The sequence below is a fragment of the Anneissia japonica genome, unplaced genomic scaffold (genome assembly GCF_011630105.1).
Source record: "Anneissia japonica isolate Jap-2015-1 unplaced genomic scaffold, ASM1163010v1 scaffold287800_len1627635_cov199, whole genome shotgun sequence".
Taxonomy (NCBI): Eukaryota; Metazoa; Echinodermata; class Crinoidea; order Comatulida; family Comatulidae; genus Anneissia; species Anneissia japonica.
Genome location: NW_022731299.1, coordinates 1,512,251 through 1,528,741, shown reverse-complemented (window position 1 = coordinate 1,528,741; position 16,491 = coordinate 1,512,251). Strand labels below are relative to the sequence as shown.

Sequence of the window (16,491 nt, the reverse complement as noted above, 5' to 3'; positions counted from 1 at the left end):
CCCTTACTGGATCCACCCCTGCATATACATGTATAATGTCTACTTACATTCGATTCTTCGTTGCTAACAAATGTTTGACGTATACATAATAGTGAGTTTCTGTGAAGCTACGGTGGATGTCTTCTAAATATGCCAACTGAAATAGGAATTTCAACATTTGTTTGCAGGTATTATCGCTAATACTTTTGAAGTGCATGTGGATGGGCTAAGTGAACTTTTAATGTTTAAAAGTAGATCACATTCAGCATCGTAAATGGCTCGTCTTGTGCAGGAACTCTTTTATGAAAAAAATACTGATCTCAAATTAGCAATAATCATCCTTATGAACTATTGCCGGAGAGAGGGGTCATAGAAAAGAGTATGGTGTACTTTATTGGAAATGATGAAAAATGTTTCTAAATATATAATTCTGAATCTGAACCTTTTCTTGGGATTCCAAAGTACATTCAGGCCGATGTTTTTGTTTCTTCGTTGAAGATGTTTGAGCAAGATCTTGACTTTGTACCCATTCACGCTGGAAAATAAACATATCTTGTCAGATTCATGATGTGCTGTTACAGATATCCAGTAACATGACTCCTCATAATATAGTAGGCAATTGGTTGAATACAGATTCATACAATTTGATTGTTATATAATTATACGCTATTAGCAGGGAACAGTGTAATTTCACTGTTACCTGCTATTAGATTAAATAAAAAGTACATGTATTTATAATGACGACACAAATATGGCTACACTATTATACAAGATAAATGAATATTAAAACTTTAACATTACCATCAACTTTACGCTTAAAAAAATATTTAAATAGCTGTAGAATGATAGACATACAAGATAGATTATATTTGGTAAATGGAACAACGAGCTTCATCATTTCACAATGATCCATCTTTTTATACAGTACCGTAATTTATACGAAGTCAAGATGGGTTTTTCGAGGGGGGCGTTTATATATTTATTTTTTTTAATGTAAAATGAATACGTTTACACTTAATTTAAACGCCCCTTAATTTCACTGTAATTGTAGAACTACAACACAGAATTACCGTCAACATGTGTTACTCGTGATCATGAAGACATATTGATCCGAACGAGAAAAATATATTCTACTGGAGTAGAGCGTTAATAAAATGTGTTGAGAATGATGTTACTTCCATTAATTTTGTTTACAATCATTTTATGGGCGTTTATTTGAGGAAAAAATAAACGCCTAGGGCGTTAAATTCGAGGAGGACGTTTATTCAAAGCGGGGCGTTTATTTGAATAATACGGTACTTATATTTTATTATAACATACTAGCCTACCTGTCGTTTTTTCATCCTTGTGTATGATCCTATTGCTGCCGCACAAAGTCCCCATGTGAAGCGAACTATTAGAATTAGGTAGCAGACAATTACTGGAGCATTAAGGAAAAGGTTCATTACTCCGTAAACCTAGAAGATGCCATAGAACACAAGAAAATATAATAATAATAATTATAAACATGCTAGCTATAAACATATATCACTCCATAAACATATCCACATCAGTAGGGGAAGATTTTATAGCATATACTTCATAGTGTAGATTGGTATATGAAAATAGTAGTACATTCTTCCACGGTAAAATAACCAGGTTATTTCCAAGGTCTATCAGTGTCTGTGAAGAAGTATGTGTTACTTTTGTGTAAAAAGTTTTATAATTTTTAACTAGAACTTGCCTATCTCTAAAGGTTAGTGCTGGAGTGCGTCCCGTCAAGACAAAATATGAAAATGCTTTGTAAACGAGTAGGCCTAGTAGTTAATTATAGCGACATAAAACAATAATACTGTACCGTAGTAATTGTAAGACATATAATGGCTATTATAGGCATATATCAGACCAAACCAAATAAAAAATGATACATTACATTACTAATTTGATGTATCAAAATGATACTTTAAACGATAGACGCAACATCTAGCCTAGACCTATTTTGCCTCACTATGGCCTACCAAAACTCGTTGCGGATTTATCGTTGTTTTTTTTTTTTTTTTTTTTTCGTTTTTTGAAAATGAATAACAAAAAAGCTATATTCAAACAATCAATCGTAAAAATGCAATATGAGGACCAGAATCAATTGTAAGTAATGTTCGATGATATAAAATAATTCATATATATTTCAAATTGATTATAATTTGGTAGTTCTCATAGCGCCCGTTAAAATAACCTTTCACCTGACGCACGATGAATTATATAGATAATAATCATAAATTGTAATAATATTAGGCATAATAATAGGCCTGTAGGCCTATTACTGATTAGTAATTAAACTAAAGCCACAAGCGATCCTGTCGTGAAAACACCAGAATGTTTTTTTAACCAAATCATCTTGTTTACACAGTGCCTACCTCATCCTTTCTAATGACAAATGGAGCTTTGATGATGCATTCATCGTTAAAGGACCATCACGAATCTAGCGTGAATAATTCAAGTCCAGTTTCGTTGTTTGAACAGCGCACCCTCGGTAAATTTGACAACGTATTGCATTACTCTCGTCACCCTTTCTTTCGCCGTTAAACTGGTGTTACCATCAAACAAGTTATAGACACTTTATAATCTGTATATTATCATGTATTATGACTTACGACTGTATTTTCAATGTAGACGAAAAAGGTTTTAATGCAAGCTGTACTAGCATACATTCAAAATATTAATAGTAACATCTAAATATTACATAATTAGAGCGAATCTCCATAAATGAATTCTACAGTACCGAATCAACGTATGTTATTAGATTCGCTACTCCATTATAATGTTATTATAGTTCACTTTTATTAACGTTTATTTGCCTAAGTAGGTTAAGGCGTTTGTATATCAAGTAATGGACGAAGAGTTTAAATCCAATCAGTGGCATATTTCGCCTTCCATTTTTTAAAATCTTATATCGTTTATAGTTACCACAATATGATAGAAAGAAAATAAAATAAAATACTGTATTCAACTCAGGAGGATCTTACCTCAAGAAAGTTTATAAATACATACCTTTACAGTTTGATGACAGTCAACTAAGCCGTGGACATAATAAAACGTCCTAAAATAATGATTAAACAATACAAATTTTTGGAAAATTATTTACTTGAGTTTATATTACAATATTTGTTTACCGTATTTGTATTCGTATATCTGACGACCAAAACTTTAGGAGTAATAACAAGTGATGCAATAAATATCATTAAATAAATATTAATGTTTATTTACTAAAAAGCATGTACCATAAATTGACATTAATGCCACTAACATGACCAGATGATATATAGTTGAGAACGCCGACTCAAATCCTGTTATGTTAAAGCTCTTAACATAAATGAAAAAAAAAAAAGAAAACCGGAGCATTTAATAAATTCGTTACCGGATCGTAAATTATATTTGACATATTTTATCGCTTGTATCAAATATGATTTGGAAGTAATAATGGGCTTTTGCATATTACATAAATTAATAATAAAAACATCCCATTAGGAGCTTTTGTTTATATAGAGACGAGCATGGTTATTTACATACCAGTAGGCAGAGTAGACCAGTCCAATGGCGTTTCCGAAGACTCTAAATTGAGTTGTAAGGCAGAGGAATACAGGATAGAAAGCGATGCATACAAGCAAGACATTAATTGCCAGTGTGATCACATTAACCGTTCCTATATAAGAATGAATTAAAACGTTTATGCTTGGTAATGAGAACGTAAATGTTAAATAACTATACGTACACAAGATGTCAGAGGTTAATGTATAGGCCTAAACCTAAGTGTTCAGGGGATTTTTCAATATAATATGATAAGTTTCATCCAGCGGTCTGATAGAATTTAAGCATCATGAACAGCAAGTGATTGGTTTGTGACTGTAAATTCTTAACATCCAGTTAAGAGTTTCCAGTTAAAGTGTAAGTTCATAGGAAAACTAATGTGAAACGTTAGATCATTTGCGTTAAATGCTAGCTGACGGCAGGATTCTAAGAATTGTTGTACGTTAACATGATTAATTGAATGTTTAGATTGATGTTGTTAGATGGATTATTGTCTTATGTTATTTATTCATACTATACTTTCAAACATTAAGAGCTTACAGTAATATAAATATTAATTTGTAGCTATAAAATGTCATGTCATAATTGATCTACATATTTATTATAAAAAAATACCTGTCTAATGATGATGACGATGATAAGGATGATGAAAATACTACTAATAATAATACTAAGATTAATAATAATTTTATAATCATTATCATATTATTATTTATCATAGTAGTAAATTACGAACCTTTCAATACGTCAGGAACATCTGTTACGTCTATCTCAATGTAGTTAACACCTAGAAACAGATCCAGTACGCATTTCAGCGTACTACAGAATGCACTAGCAAATGTAAAGCGATCGCTATAGGCATCCACTAAATTTACAGGGCTTCAAAGAAACATTACAAAAATACATTAATGTACAGCAAAAGCATTTTTGGCGAACCATTTTCAATCATGTTGTGACGCATTAAGCGCATTATTCACAAGTGTGAGGACGAGAATGGTGACCACAATGATCAAAATGTATTTTTAATATGTATAAAAGTATGAAGTTTATTGTAAGGAGTAATAAGAACTTGGACCGGCAATACCACAGTGAATAGGTGTAACTTATTTTGGCCATGGTCGCTCCATATTGAAAAATACTGAGCGAATTCCACATGCTTACAGTACAAGAAAAAACGTGATGGAGACGCAATATCCACGCAACAACAGGGTTCTGCGATATTGCGAACCGATGACAGGACATGATGTCGTGGACACAAGAGTACCCGTAGTCAGCTTTTGCGTTGCATTTATAGTTGAATTTAGAATTGTTGCGAATTTTCGCAAAGTTTCAAACGCAAGAAAAATCCAATTTAAATGCATACTCAGTGGCGTATCCAGGATTTCGAAAATGGGGTGCCGAGTAGTATTACATGCTAATTAATATTATAAAACAATGCACAAAATCCGGCCATTAGAAAGAAGTATAAATAAAAACAAGAAAATTGTTTAGGTAATGAACTATTTATGACAAATTGATGCTTCTTAATGTATAAAATTAATAATTTACTTCCATTTATTTACTATTATTGGGTACTCTGAGCAGCTTCTCTGGGTACGCCACTGATACAACCTAAATTTTCTAGCTAGGAGTAATTGCATTCACGTCTGTGTTGACGTAATTTGAAGAATTTCACATTTAGGAAAGAGATGTAATGCGTATTTCATTAAGTTACATCGATTAAATTTCGTTGCGACATTTTTTTTGTTATTGTTGAAACCAGCGCCTTTTAGCATAGTCATATAGTCATGGCCTGAAACTGCACTTAGTAATAATGAAATATAGGTCTAGCGTTTAACGTAGCCTGTCCAACAGATAAAAAACACATTAACTCACTAGATAATGCCCGGAAGACCAGAAGTACAACCTAAACACAACCTCTTACGTCGCTGAAGCATAAAGAACAATCCAACAATACATGCCTATAGGAACACGTTTAATGTTAGTGTAAAATCATGCTTACATATCTAATAAGATGAAGGGTGTGTAAAAGCAACTTCATACCTGGCCTAGGCCTATTTCATTCCATAATCTCCAGATTTATGCCTAGTAATATCGTAATATATAAACATATGTGCACAAAATGCTCTAAATGCAAAATAGTGGAAACAGAGTGAAAGAGTGCCTTCAGTGAGCACTTCAGTATAGTGGAATAGATAAATAGTGAAAAGGAGTGTGATTCAGTCTATTCAGAGTGAATTTTACTATTTTTTTTACTAATTTAAGAATCGTATTCACTTATTTAAGAGTTGAAATTTCACTGGAGAACGAGCGAAATTAGAGTGATATCTGTAGATATTTTTAGAGTGAAATTCATTCTTATAAAGCTAGTCGAGTGGTATTTAAAACAGTGACGCTTAATACGGATTTACCATTAGTATCAGTTGTTCTATGTAGACAACATAGGCCTATCTGGTATTGAAAAAAAATATTAAGAAACACTGTATGTTTTTGATTCTTTAATTTCACCTACCGAAGCTACTTGACTCCATTTCAGCCAATCAATAAACTCATACGTTGGGTTTAGGCAAGTGTCACTAACTGTGGGTATATTATAGTGACCTGTACTCGTCCCTGAAATGAATATATTTTGAATGATATTTTTTTACATACGGTATATACAGTAGATATCTAAGGTAACCGCGAATCCCCTTGTGGTAACTCCGACGTAATAAACAATGTAATTGCAATATAAACGCTATAAAAGATATAAGGTAGTCATTAGGGGTGTGTTAGGCAGCTATACATTTGATTACATTATTATATACACTTATATTTATAAGCCTATACATAAGCCTATTTAATTTATATAGTTGACGCAATAACAATAAATGCCATATAATCGTATCAAGTGTCAATATTCAACAAAATATTGTCCTTTTGAGTTTGGAAAATGGTCTCTGGCGTGGTTCGAATCTGGCATCTTCATTAAATCAACACTGTGTTAAGGATATCTTGACATCTTAAAAACAGGGAACCGTGATTCTGTTTTTCTGGTAAAAGAGAATCTCGTTATATATTTAAATTTGTTTTAAATATCTAATGTATTCTTACCATTTTGTAGTTTCGTCACCGATGTCATCTTCAACCTATCTCCATCAAGGTGTGATACAAGGAGGACAGCAAGCAGGGCTTGTTTGAATTTACTGAGGGTAAGTTGGCAATCAATAGCTATGGAATTGTACACAAAAGATGAGATGAAGCATAGCAGGGTGATGTCACTGTGGATCGACACTGTGTATTGAGAATACGGAATATTATAATAGTGGAACATTAGGCCTAAATTTGATGATGTAACAGTGGCATAACAAAGGGGCTCTTTAGGGTCGCTAGGGGCTGGGGCCGCTCCGGTGTTTTTTTTAGCGTTCTATGACGTTGTTTTATGCATTTTTTACACATTTCAATTCTATGTTTATGTATCGTTATTTGACAAAAGAAAAGCATACTTAATTTTAACTAAGATATCCTTGATAAACATATTACAATAAATACCACAGACTTTGCCTTGAAAAGAGCCTTGGTTATTCGTTTGTAAAAAAAAATATTTGGATTTGCTGGGGGCCGCTTGAGGAACCGGAGCAAATGGCTTTAGCCGATGAGAGCTTATAGCCGTTACGCCACTGTGATGTAACCGTTCATGTTTGCTTTCTACACGATGCTCATAGATGCAGAGTCATGCTTTGTGCAGCTGATGCTTCATGCAGTTATTCTGCCAGTTAAAACATTATGATCAGTGAATGATGGCATGAAATACTCAACATAGAATACGACTAACAATGCAAATGTCAGCTAAAATTTTCAGTAACAAGGCTGCACTTGCGTATTTCAGTCGTTCAAACAATTGGGCTGTGTCTGACTATCTTCGTCGAGGAGAGCTGCCCCCACCCCCGTCGAGAAGAAAAAACAAAATTCATCGGGGAGAAACAAAACTAATATGTATTATATTATTAGTAGACTCTAAAATTGATTAAGTAAGCCTAAAATCCATTAAGTAATTGTCATATTTTTTTTTTTGGGGGGGGGGGGTTCGTCGCCTGGACCGCTTTCGAAAGATTTTGTGCCACGCCCGACCACGCCTATTTTTCTCTCGTCAAAGACACTGACTCCCCGTCGGTGACCTCGGAATCCCCCCCCGGTTTGGTCAAATCCTGGCGGCACCCCTGGCCCATCGTCTCAAAACGATCTCTCTGTTACTTTTTACGTTTCAAATCCTAAAGAAAGATCTTTTACTTTATATGCATTGCGTCTTTGATCTCATTGGAATTGACGCCATAAATTCGAAATAACATTATCATTATTACTGATCTCATTGCTTTTGTTTGTATGTCGGTTGGGTTCATGGTATACCGCACTGTATGCTATTAACCAAGTTTGGATTTCGAGTAGGCTAATATTCTTAATTGTACACTAATTGCCAAATAATTTAATATCGATAGCTTTTATTAATAAAAATGCCAATTGCCCGTATCCATGAAAATTTGGCCATAGGCCTATATATCACAGATTACATAGGCCTATATAATTGTTGAGTTTGTTTTTATACTTTCCGAATTAGGCCTACTTGTTTATATATGTTATTGTTAACTTATTTCTGTTTTTATTGTTATTTGTTATGTTGTGGTCATTGAATTCATATTAACAACTTTCAATCGATAGTTATAGTTCCAATAATGATATTAATATAATTATAATGTCAGTCAAAAATTTACAATATTGTACCCAGTCGTAGCCGTCAGTACGCGTTAGCCGTTAGACTATTGTTACGGAAGCCCGACAATAAAAACACGTCAGCATAGGAGAACAGAGATGACCGCATTAAATCAGAAATTTAATTAGTAATACTAATCGTATCCTATTACAGAACCCAAATATCAATTATATGGATCCTATAAATAGATTCAACAATTTTGACGAGTTCTTGCTAAGTGTCGGTTCTTTTGATCCGCCATTACTCTAATTCCGCTGCTCCATACACGATTATCATTGATTAGCGCCGACTAGCGGTGGAATAACAAAAAAAAATATTATCAAACCATTGACGAGCAAAATTTGAAATATGACATTAGGTCATTTAGATTTAATTTCCAATTTCAAGAAGTACTCGGATTATGATATACGTACTGATCTTTCGAGAAATAAAAACGATTTATAACTAGAGGTAAAAGTATCTCGTAAGGACATCATATCGGTTGTGTGGAAAAATGTAAAATATATATATATATATATATATATATATATATATATATATATATCGTAAGTGTATAATAGGGTTCTAAGATATTGGCCTACTGTATGGTCACATACCAACCAGCTGCACGTCCTATTACTATTGGCCCGAAAAGAAAACGTAATTTGACTTTAAGATAGTGTGGTAATCCTGTTTAGAGAGAGATATGAGAGCTCATTATTAAAACGTTGAAATTACTCGGTAGTAAATGTCACGGTGATTAAGAATGCCTGTGTTGTCATTAGCAAACATTACTCAATATTTTTGCAAGTCAAAAAAATTCACAGTACACCACACTATCTGACATTCATGAATCGTTATAATGTAGGTCTATACTGACTTCTGTTAAAGGCTTTGAACCATGGCAGAGCAATTCCTGCAATGCCATAATATTTAAGATTAGTTTACAGGATAATATGATCAATGGTATCGAAAGCGTTTAACAGGTCTAAAAATACACATTGTGAAACATCTATTTTCTATTGCTGAGTTTATATTTGCAACCAGGTGTAAGAGAGAATGATTAGTGGATAGTGTTTACAAAAACGGAACTACTTCATTATTAACATGTAAGGGTTGCATACAGTCAAACAATGTATTACTAAATTAAGTACAAGGTATTCAAGTACTACATGAAAGTTATCTATCTATAAAAAAAAACAAAAAAAAAAAAAAAACAATGAAAGTTATCTATCTATAAAAAAAAAAAAAAAAAAAAAAAAAACAACAACGTCGCATTCGAGGACGTATCATCTTCCGCGTGGGACAGATCATGGTTTTGAGCATGGAGGAATTAGTTTAAAATCATTAATGGTTTGAGGGGGCGGGTGGGGTATTCCTGATGATGACATAATTAATGTCGAAATATTGAATCCCAACACGATGGCATGTATTTCAATACTTGGAGTATGTATTATACTTTCTTATTTGGGCCTATCTAGTATTTGGAAGCTCATGAATATTTTTTTAAAGGCTATTTTAATATATTATCTAAATATAACTACTCGGAGGAGAGGTGGGAGGAGGGGGTTGAGTGGCGGTGAGCACCACTTGCATCACATCACTGATCATCCATTGCAGTACCCTATTAAGTTCTAATGAAATGTATTCAATCTGTGTTCAGGTATACCGTATTGCGTTGGTTAAAAATTTAATTCATATAAAGCACTATTTATTGAGTGGGTATAATTTAATTAGTAATATATATTATTAGAGCAGATGTATCACTCTGACTACTCTAGGCTAGTTAAAATCATCCATATTGTAAAAAACACAAAATAACGTAAACGGTACATATACAATATTTATCTGAGAGAAAATAACATGTTTAGGCCTACACCGGCATTCAACAGTAACTTGGAAATAAAAAAAAACATAATTATTTTCAACCATTATACTCTAGGAAAAAATCTGAAAAATTGACGTCAGAAATGTTAGAAGCAGACATCCATGCCAGATGTCTTTATTGACACAAACTGTTCACTCCCACTTTAGATGACAAGTGCGTCTAAACCCTATATGCAAATTAGGGACAGCTAAATATATTTAAAATGTACATATAATCTGGCATTTGAAGTTAAACAAAGTATCAACAAAGATTTTCTTTTTTTAAATTAAGGCATGTGACAAGAAAGTAAACTTCTGCAAATTCCACCTCCGTCATATGCAAATTAGCTAAAATTAATATGCAAATTAGCTAAAATTAATATGCAAATTAGCTAAAATTAATATGCAAATTAGGAACAAAAATATAGAGTTTGATATCTTTCTAACCAGTGGTCACAGAAACTTCAATTTTTTTTTACATGTACATAGTTCAGAAAAAGCATGTTTCTATCTGTTCTAATGCATTAGTTGCTTCAAAATTAACCGAAAAATATCATATTTGACCTATGACCATTTGTTTTTAGGATTTCCATAACTACTTTCTGTAAAGAATTTAATTTGGTCTCAAATTCCTCAGAGGAGTTTTTCTATCCACTGTACTACAACGAAGAGATAAAAAAATGTTTCTGTTTACTCTAATGTAACATTTGGGGTTGGGGTGACCAGATGGTGTCAATAAAGACATCTGACATGGGTGACTGCCTCTAAAATTCTACTTCTAAAGTGATTCCTAGGCCACTTTTCAGATTTAACCCCCCTGGAGTATTAACTAAATAAGTGGGGAAGAATATTATTCACATTAGATACAACTACCGGAAATCTGCTAAAGTTTAATAACCTGTAATCACTTGTAATTTAAATTTCTTTTTCTTAGCATTAATTTCCATAAATGTTTGTTAATTTTAATATCAGTGGTCTATACTTCATATCACAAATGATTGATTACTCATCATTACATTAAATTCTAGTAATATGGACTCAGCAAGAGCAATTAATGATGATAAATAATACGTGCGTGACTTCTAAACTACTGACTACGTAAATAGTAACTCATTTGTGTCTCATATCATTTTTTTTTCTGTAGAAAATATTAGCGTCATAGACTTTATAGATAAAATAATTTAATAAATTCAATGGTTTTCTTATTGCGAGAAAGTATGGTGTCTGTTAAGGAAATAACGAAAACATTCTGAGAAGAGATAAGATTCAGCATTGGTTTCAATTATGTTTTTTACAATGGCATGTTGTTAAAAGGCAGTCCCGTATTCATTATAATTGAGTTGTTATAGGCCCATCGTACTAAGCCCAAGCGTTGTGTGTAGAGGGTGCCCAGTTCCTTTCCACGCCGCCTATTTAACCACCCCAGTGTATTTCGTTTATATTTCTAGTGGAGATAGACGAGCTTAGCAAAAGACACAAGTGAAATGCACAGCGAAGGTTCGAGTTTGTGAGACCAAAACGCAACTTTAGTGAAAACTGATCAGATGACTATGTTAATAATAGAAAGTTATTAAAATTTTTATCATATTTTGATTTTGGAATCATTTATTCCGTCCTTAAAACCTTGGCTTATAATATTTCTCTACAAACAGTAGGACTTCACCAATCAAGCTATTGTTTTCGCCTTCAGACAAATATAAATGGCGTTCAGGTCCGAAATTGGGTCAGACATGGTGAATGTGCATTGGGTAGTCATTTGACGCTGTCGGGGGAGCGCCCGTGGGGTGGACCACCGTGAGGTGGACCATCTCAGATTTTGGTTATACATTTTCTTTATTAGATCTTAGGAATTTTCTCCCATTATTTCATTCAATTCGTAAGTTGATTATAGATTCTAATAATATATAAACATTATTTATTTACAATACATGTGCATAACTATTAGTATTATTATATAGGCCTATTATTATTATTATTAAATTATTAGTATTAGTATTTTACACGAGCTGATAGATAATACATCATCTAGATGTGTATAAGAGACAAATCTTGATGCGATCTAACAATGAAAAATTAATATTGGTAACGTAAGTATGACGTAACAAGACAACAACGTATTTATGCCGTTAGCTATATCGGAGTGAAGTTGTATATTCTTAGATAGTTCTCGCCTTCCGATTCCAAGAAGGTAGGCAAATCTTAAAATATCCCACCAGCGAGAGACTTGATAATAGAGCCTTCAATAATGCTCAGCTTGGATGGCTTGAAATCATCATGATCGTTAAAACGATATAATATAAACTATCATTTTGTATCCATATCATACTTAGAAAGCTACATTCGTCACTACATATTTCACAGTATTTTATGTACTCAACACGTACATTATGGCGACATAAAAATCGGGAGTAGGTATCTGATGACGTCATAAAAACTACGTATAGCTTTTTAAGGAAAACATTGACAGGAGCTCTAACCACACTATCAGATTTTTTTTTGAAAAAAATCCTTGTTGTATACCCAAATATAATCATGATGTGCACATATATGGTCATGATGTGATGTCATCCTGACCGTATGTAGGCATGCCACATTTTTTTTTGTCAAATAAAATTTGATAATCTGGACAGATCTTTAAATTTACAATAAAGTTTCGATATATTGATGAAAACTTCGATTTATGAAAGTATTAGTTCTAATTAACAAATAAAAATCATTAACCGCTTAAGGCTAATAAGAATAATTATTTCAATATGTAATTTTTTTTAGAAGACGTACAAAGCTAATTTCCCCTTACTTACACAGTAGTTCTGCATCCCATTTATATACCATTGATCAAAATTAAAAACATTTCCACAAATGATTATGCCATCCTGGTTAAAGATATTATTAAATAAATATGCTTACTGCATTTTGTTTATTTAGTAAATAAGAATGTTACGAGTGGAATGCTTAAGGCTAATAAGAATAATTATTTCAATATGTAATTTTTTGTAGAAGACGTACAAAGCTAATTTCCCCTTACTTACACAGTAGTTCTGCATCCCATTTATATACCCATGATCAAAATTAAAAACATTTCCACAAATAATTGTGCCATCCTGGTTAAAGATATTATTAAATAAATATGCTTACTGCATTTTGTTTATTTAGTTAACAAGCAATAGAAAATGATTTATGAAAATAAATCTTATTAAGGTGTGTCGTTAGCCCTCGTCATATCTTCGCAGAAATCGATACTCCAACAGGTATTATGTTGCTAACAAAATGATAAATTTAACACCACACCGAATGATATTATTACTGCATGTGTCCGAGAAATGATTATCGTTCCCATGCAGTTTAAGGCGGAAATGTATGCTTCCATCATTTTGTCGTTATTCACAAAAATCGTGATGGATTTTGAACATCGTTAGTCTCTATCATAGCAAATCACAGTGACGTAGTAACTGCAGAATCCAGCCCGTCAACTACGACCGACATCGCCGATATTTCACTCTATTCGTAAACAAAAGAAGAATTCAACACAGATTTGTTGAAAAAAATCATATACAAATAATGAATGTTACGAGTGGAATGCGATAGAATATTTCATGAGATGAAAGACTAATGTTCAACGGAACTAAAACGTTCTATTCAACCATCGTTCAATAGTCACTGATATAACCATGGAACAGTCACTTTAAGTGAATCCCACGTGACCTGTATTCAACCAATCAGATTAATACTATATATATATATATACACACACACCCACACACACATATGTATATATATATATAATTATATATATATATAATTATATATATATACTGTATATATACTGTCTCTTATACACATCTAGATGTGTATAAGAGACAGTATTTCCGCTTTACTGATCTTAATTGAGACATTTTTCAAGCTCACTTTGTGAACCTGTACTCGTTAATGTAGATTGCTTTTAGCTTTGTCCCCATTATTGCTAGCACTGATCCTAGGAATGGTTTGTCGTGTTAAAGTCATTAGGCCTACTGTGAGTGTAATCTACAACTTCAGTTCGTTTTACATTAACCTACCGTTCCACCGTCATTTTATCTCTAGACCTAATCACGTGGCTTTTGTCATCACATTTTACAGACTTATACTTCTACTACCTTTGTTAACTTACTTTTTGCTTTTGCAATCTTTCATTTCTTATCCGCTCGAGTTCTGGCAGTAGTGGCTTGCGATTGACGAATATGTGTTGGTTACGCATTAGAGTTAAAGCAACAAACCATCGGTTACGTGCCACTTGATTTCTTTTTCTAGTTTCTGGTAGACTGACTTCATTATCAATGTTAACTGAAGAAATTAAAGAACAAGCCAACATTCAAACACACAGTCATTGTAACATAAGCGTAATAAAAATAATTGATTTAGTTCTAAAAATATGTTTTTATATAAGTAACACTATATTTTTATATTTTGCTTCATACTCTGTTGTATTGTACAAGAGTCAGGTATGATGCAGAGTGAATTAATAATACCCATTATGAATGTATGAATATTATTACTATCAACATCGGTCATACCTACAGGACATTGTGAGAATTCACGGTAAATAGAGAGATTTAAAAACAATTGTACCTAGGCCTACATAGACAATGATTCGATAACTCTTTTCCCTTTTTCATTCCATTAGATTTTTCTCATTTCGAGCAATTTGTTTTAATTATTCAGTATTTATCTAATATATTTTAAAATAAATAATCCAATACGTTGGTGTTGACTTACGCAAGCTTTCATCTTGTTGTCAACAAGACTTCATCAGGCATTGTTACCCTTTTACTACGCTTCTTACTTTAGGCCCTGGCCTTTCTTTTTTGTAATTTGTTATTGTAGTGTTTCTTATTATTTCAACGGGTCCCCTTCGTAAACCAGCAGAAATGCTTAAAGGTTTATCCATAAATTCTCTATAATTGTTGTTTTACGACTTATTTAATTTCTGTACTTTGTTTACTTGGGAGAATTAAAAAAAAAAACAACAACACAAAAAAACAACAAATAAAACCCAAATCAAATTCAATTCAACCATAACCGAATGCTTGAAAATAATGGTTAAATAAAATAACAATTTTTTTGGAAAATAGTAATTATTGGGCAATCCTTTGGAAATTGTAAAATATGATATTCACCCTGCTCAGTCGGCTAATCTGGTGGTAGCCACTTTGTGTGCGCTGAACCATGGAGATCTATAGGTCCCGGTTCAATCCACAGCGCTGCCTTTCCTTGTGTTTCAGCTGGAGGGCTGAAATACAAGCTACAATTGCGCGCCGTCTTTCGTATGAGACGTTTAAGCCGTTAGTCCCGTGTGCATTTATGGTCCATGTGCACGGAAAAGAGTAGGAGATTGTCTCCCGGTGTACTGCGCAATCACCACCAGAAGGACCCCACTGGAATAAGTCTTCTTCTAGACTTTCGTGGGCTATCTTTGGTTTTTTAATTCTATGCCAGTGGTTACATTGTATGTTAAATTAGGCTTATTAGTCTACTAAGCTCCGGGAGTGAATTAAAACAGGTCTCGTACCTTTAAAGCCGATACTAGTCTCCCGTCGGCGATGTCTAATCGTGCTCCATAATATTTGACAAAATGTGACTAATACAGGGTGAGTATGAGCAACTTCCAGTTTCAAGAACCCAAAGTATGCATTATAGCCTACAACAAATGTATAAACAAAAGTTAGTTGTGTGTACAGCATACAGGTCTGGATTTACTATTTGAGGAGTTAATTCCTCCATAGTTCAATATTGGTGGTAGATGGCGCATGGGGATTGATAAGCTAACTTTCTTGAAGAACGATAGTGAATATATCTGTGATTTTCATACCTCTTCAATTAATATTTCTGTCATAATGTGTAGGGTCTGGCCCCTCCAGGCAGCAACCTTTAAAAGATAAATGAGTCTGCCTCCATGCAATAAGTTAATATATATGATGCTATTCTCTCGAGATAGCCAGTGGCTTAAATATCTTAAAATAATTTTGAAAGTGCATATTTTTAGCACGTGTTTTTCCAATATCAAATTCGAATGTTTTGCTTTCTTAAGATCTTACATCGTGTGGCAGGCGATAGTAGCTGTTACCGGCTTACCGGCCCTACATTTCGTATGGTAGGTTGTAAACTAGTGCCAAACTATCCTACGTCAAAAAAAATTTGCTTACCAGTCAGCTCACGAAGAGACTCTTATACTCAGGGGAGAAGAACTGTAGTCCACGCTTTGTGCGCTCTGATTCTCACAAAATAGCGCTATATAGGCTAAATGATGTTATGTATGTATGTTAAAAGAAATTAAGATTGCAAATAATTTTATGAGTGTTACGGATAATGAAGTGCAGGCC

The 16,491-nt window shown here is 33.2% G+C and overlaps 2 protein-coding genes across 2 annotated transcripts in view; both read right to left on the bottom strand.

The window, feature by feature from the left end:
* The window catches only part of LOC117115319 (stimulated by retinoic acid gene 6 protein-like), a 15,725-nt gene extending 8,504 nt beyond the window's left edge, over positions 1–7,221 (bottom strand). Inside the window, exons 1-10 of the mRNA XM_033259060.1 lie at positions 7,215–7,221; positions 6,637–6,816; positions 6,056–6,156; positions 5,419–5,504; positions 4,280–4,422; positions 3,526–3,658; positions 3,007–3,055; positions 1,308–1,436; positions 422–514; positions 48–136 (exon numbers count right to left, since the gene is read on the bottom strand). Of these exons, the coding sequence (XP_033114951.1) occupies positions 48–136; positions 422–514; positions 1,308–1,436; positions 3,007–3,055; positions 3,526–3,658; positions 4,280–4,422; positions 5,419–5,504; positions 6,056–6,156; positions 6,637–6,816; positions 7,215–7,221 (1,010 nt within the window). The remainder of the gene's footprint in view (positions 1–47; positions 137–421; positions 515–1,307; positions 1,437–3,006; positions 3,056–3,525; positions 3,659–4,279; positions 4,423–5,418; positions 5,505–6,055; positions 6,157–6,636; positions 6,817–7,214) is intronic.
* Positions 7,222–12,194: 4,973 nt separating this feature from the next.
* The window catches only part of LOC117115290 (stimulated by retinoic acid gene 6 protein-like), a 47,433-nt gene continuing 43,136 nt past the window's right edge, over positions 12,195–16,491 (bottom strand). Inside the window, exons 19-20 of the mRNA XM_033259014.1 lie at positions 14,283–14,455; positions 12,195–13,633 (exon numbers count right to left, since the gene is read on the bottom strand). Coding sequence (XP_033114905.1) covers positions 13,568–13,633; positions 14,283–14,455 — 239 coding nt within the window. The 3' untranslated portion in view covers positions 12,195–13,567. The remainder of the gene's footprint in view (positions 13,634–14,282; positions 14,456–16,491) is intronic.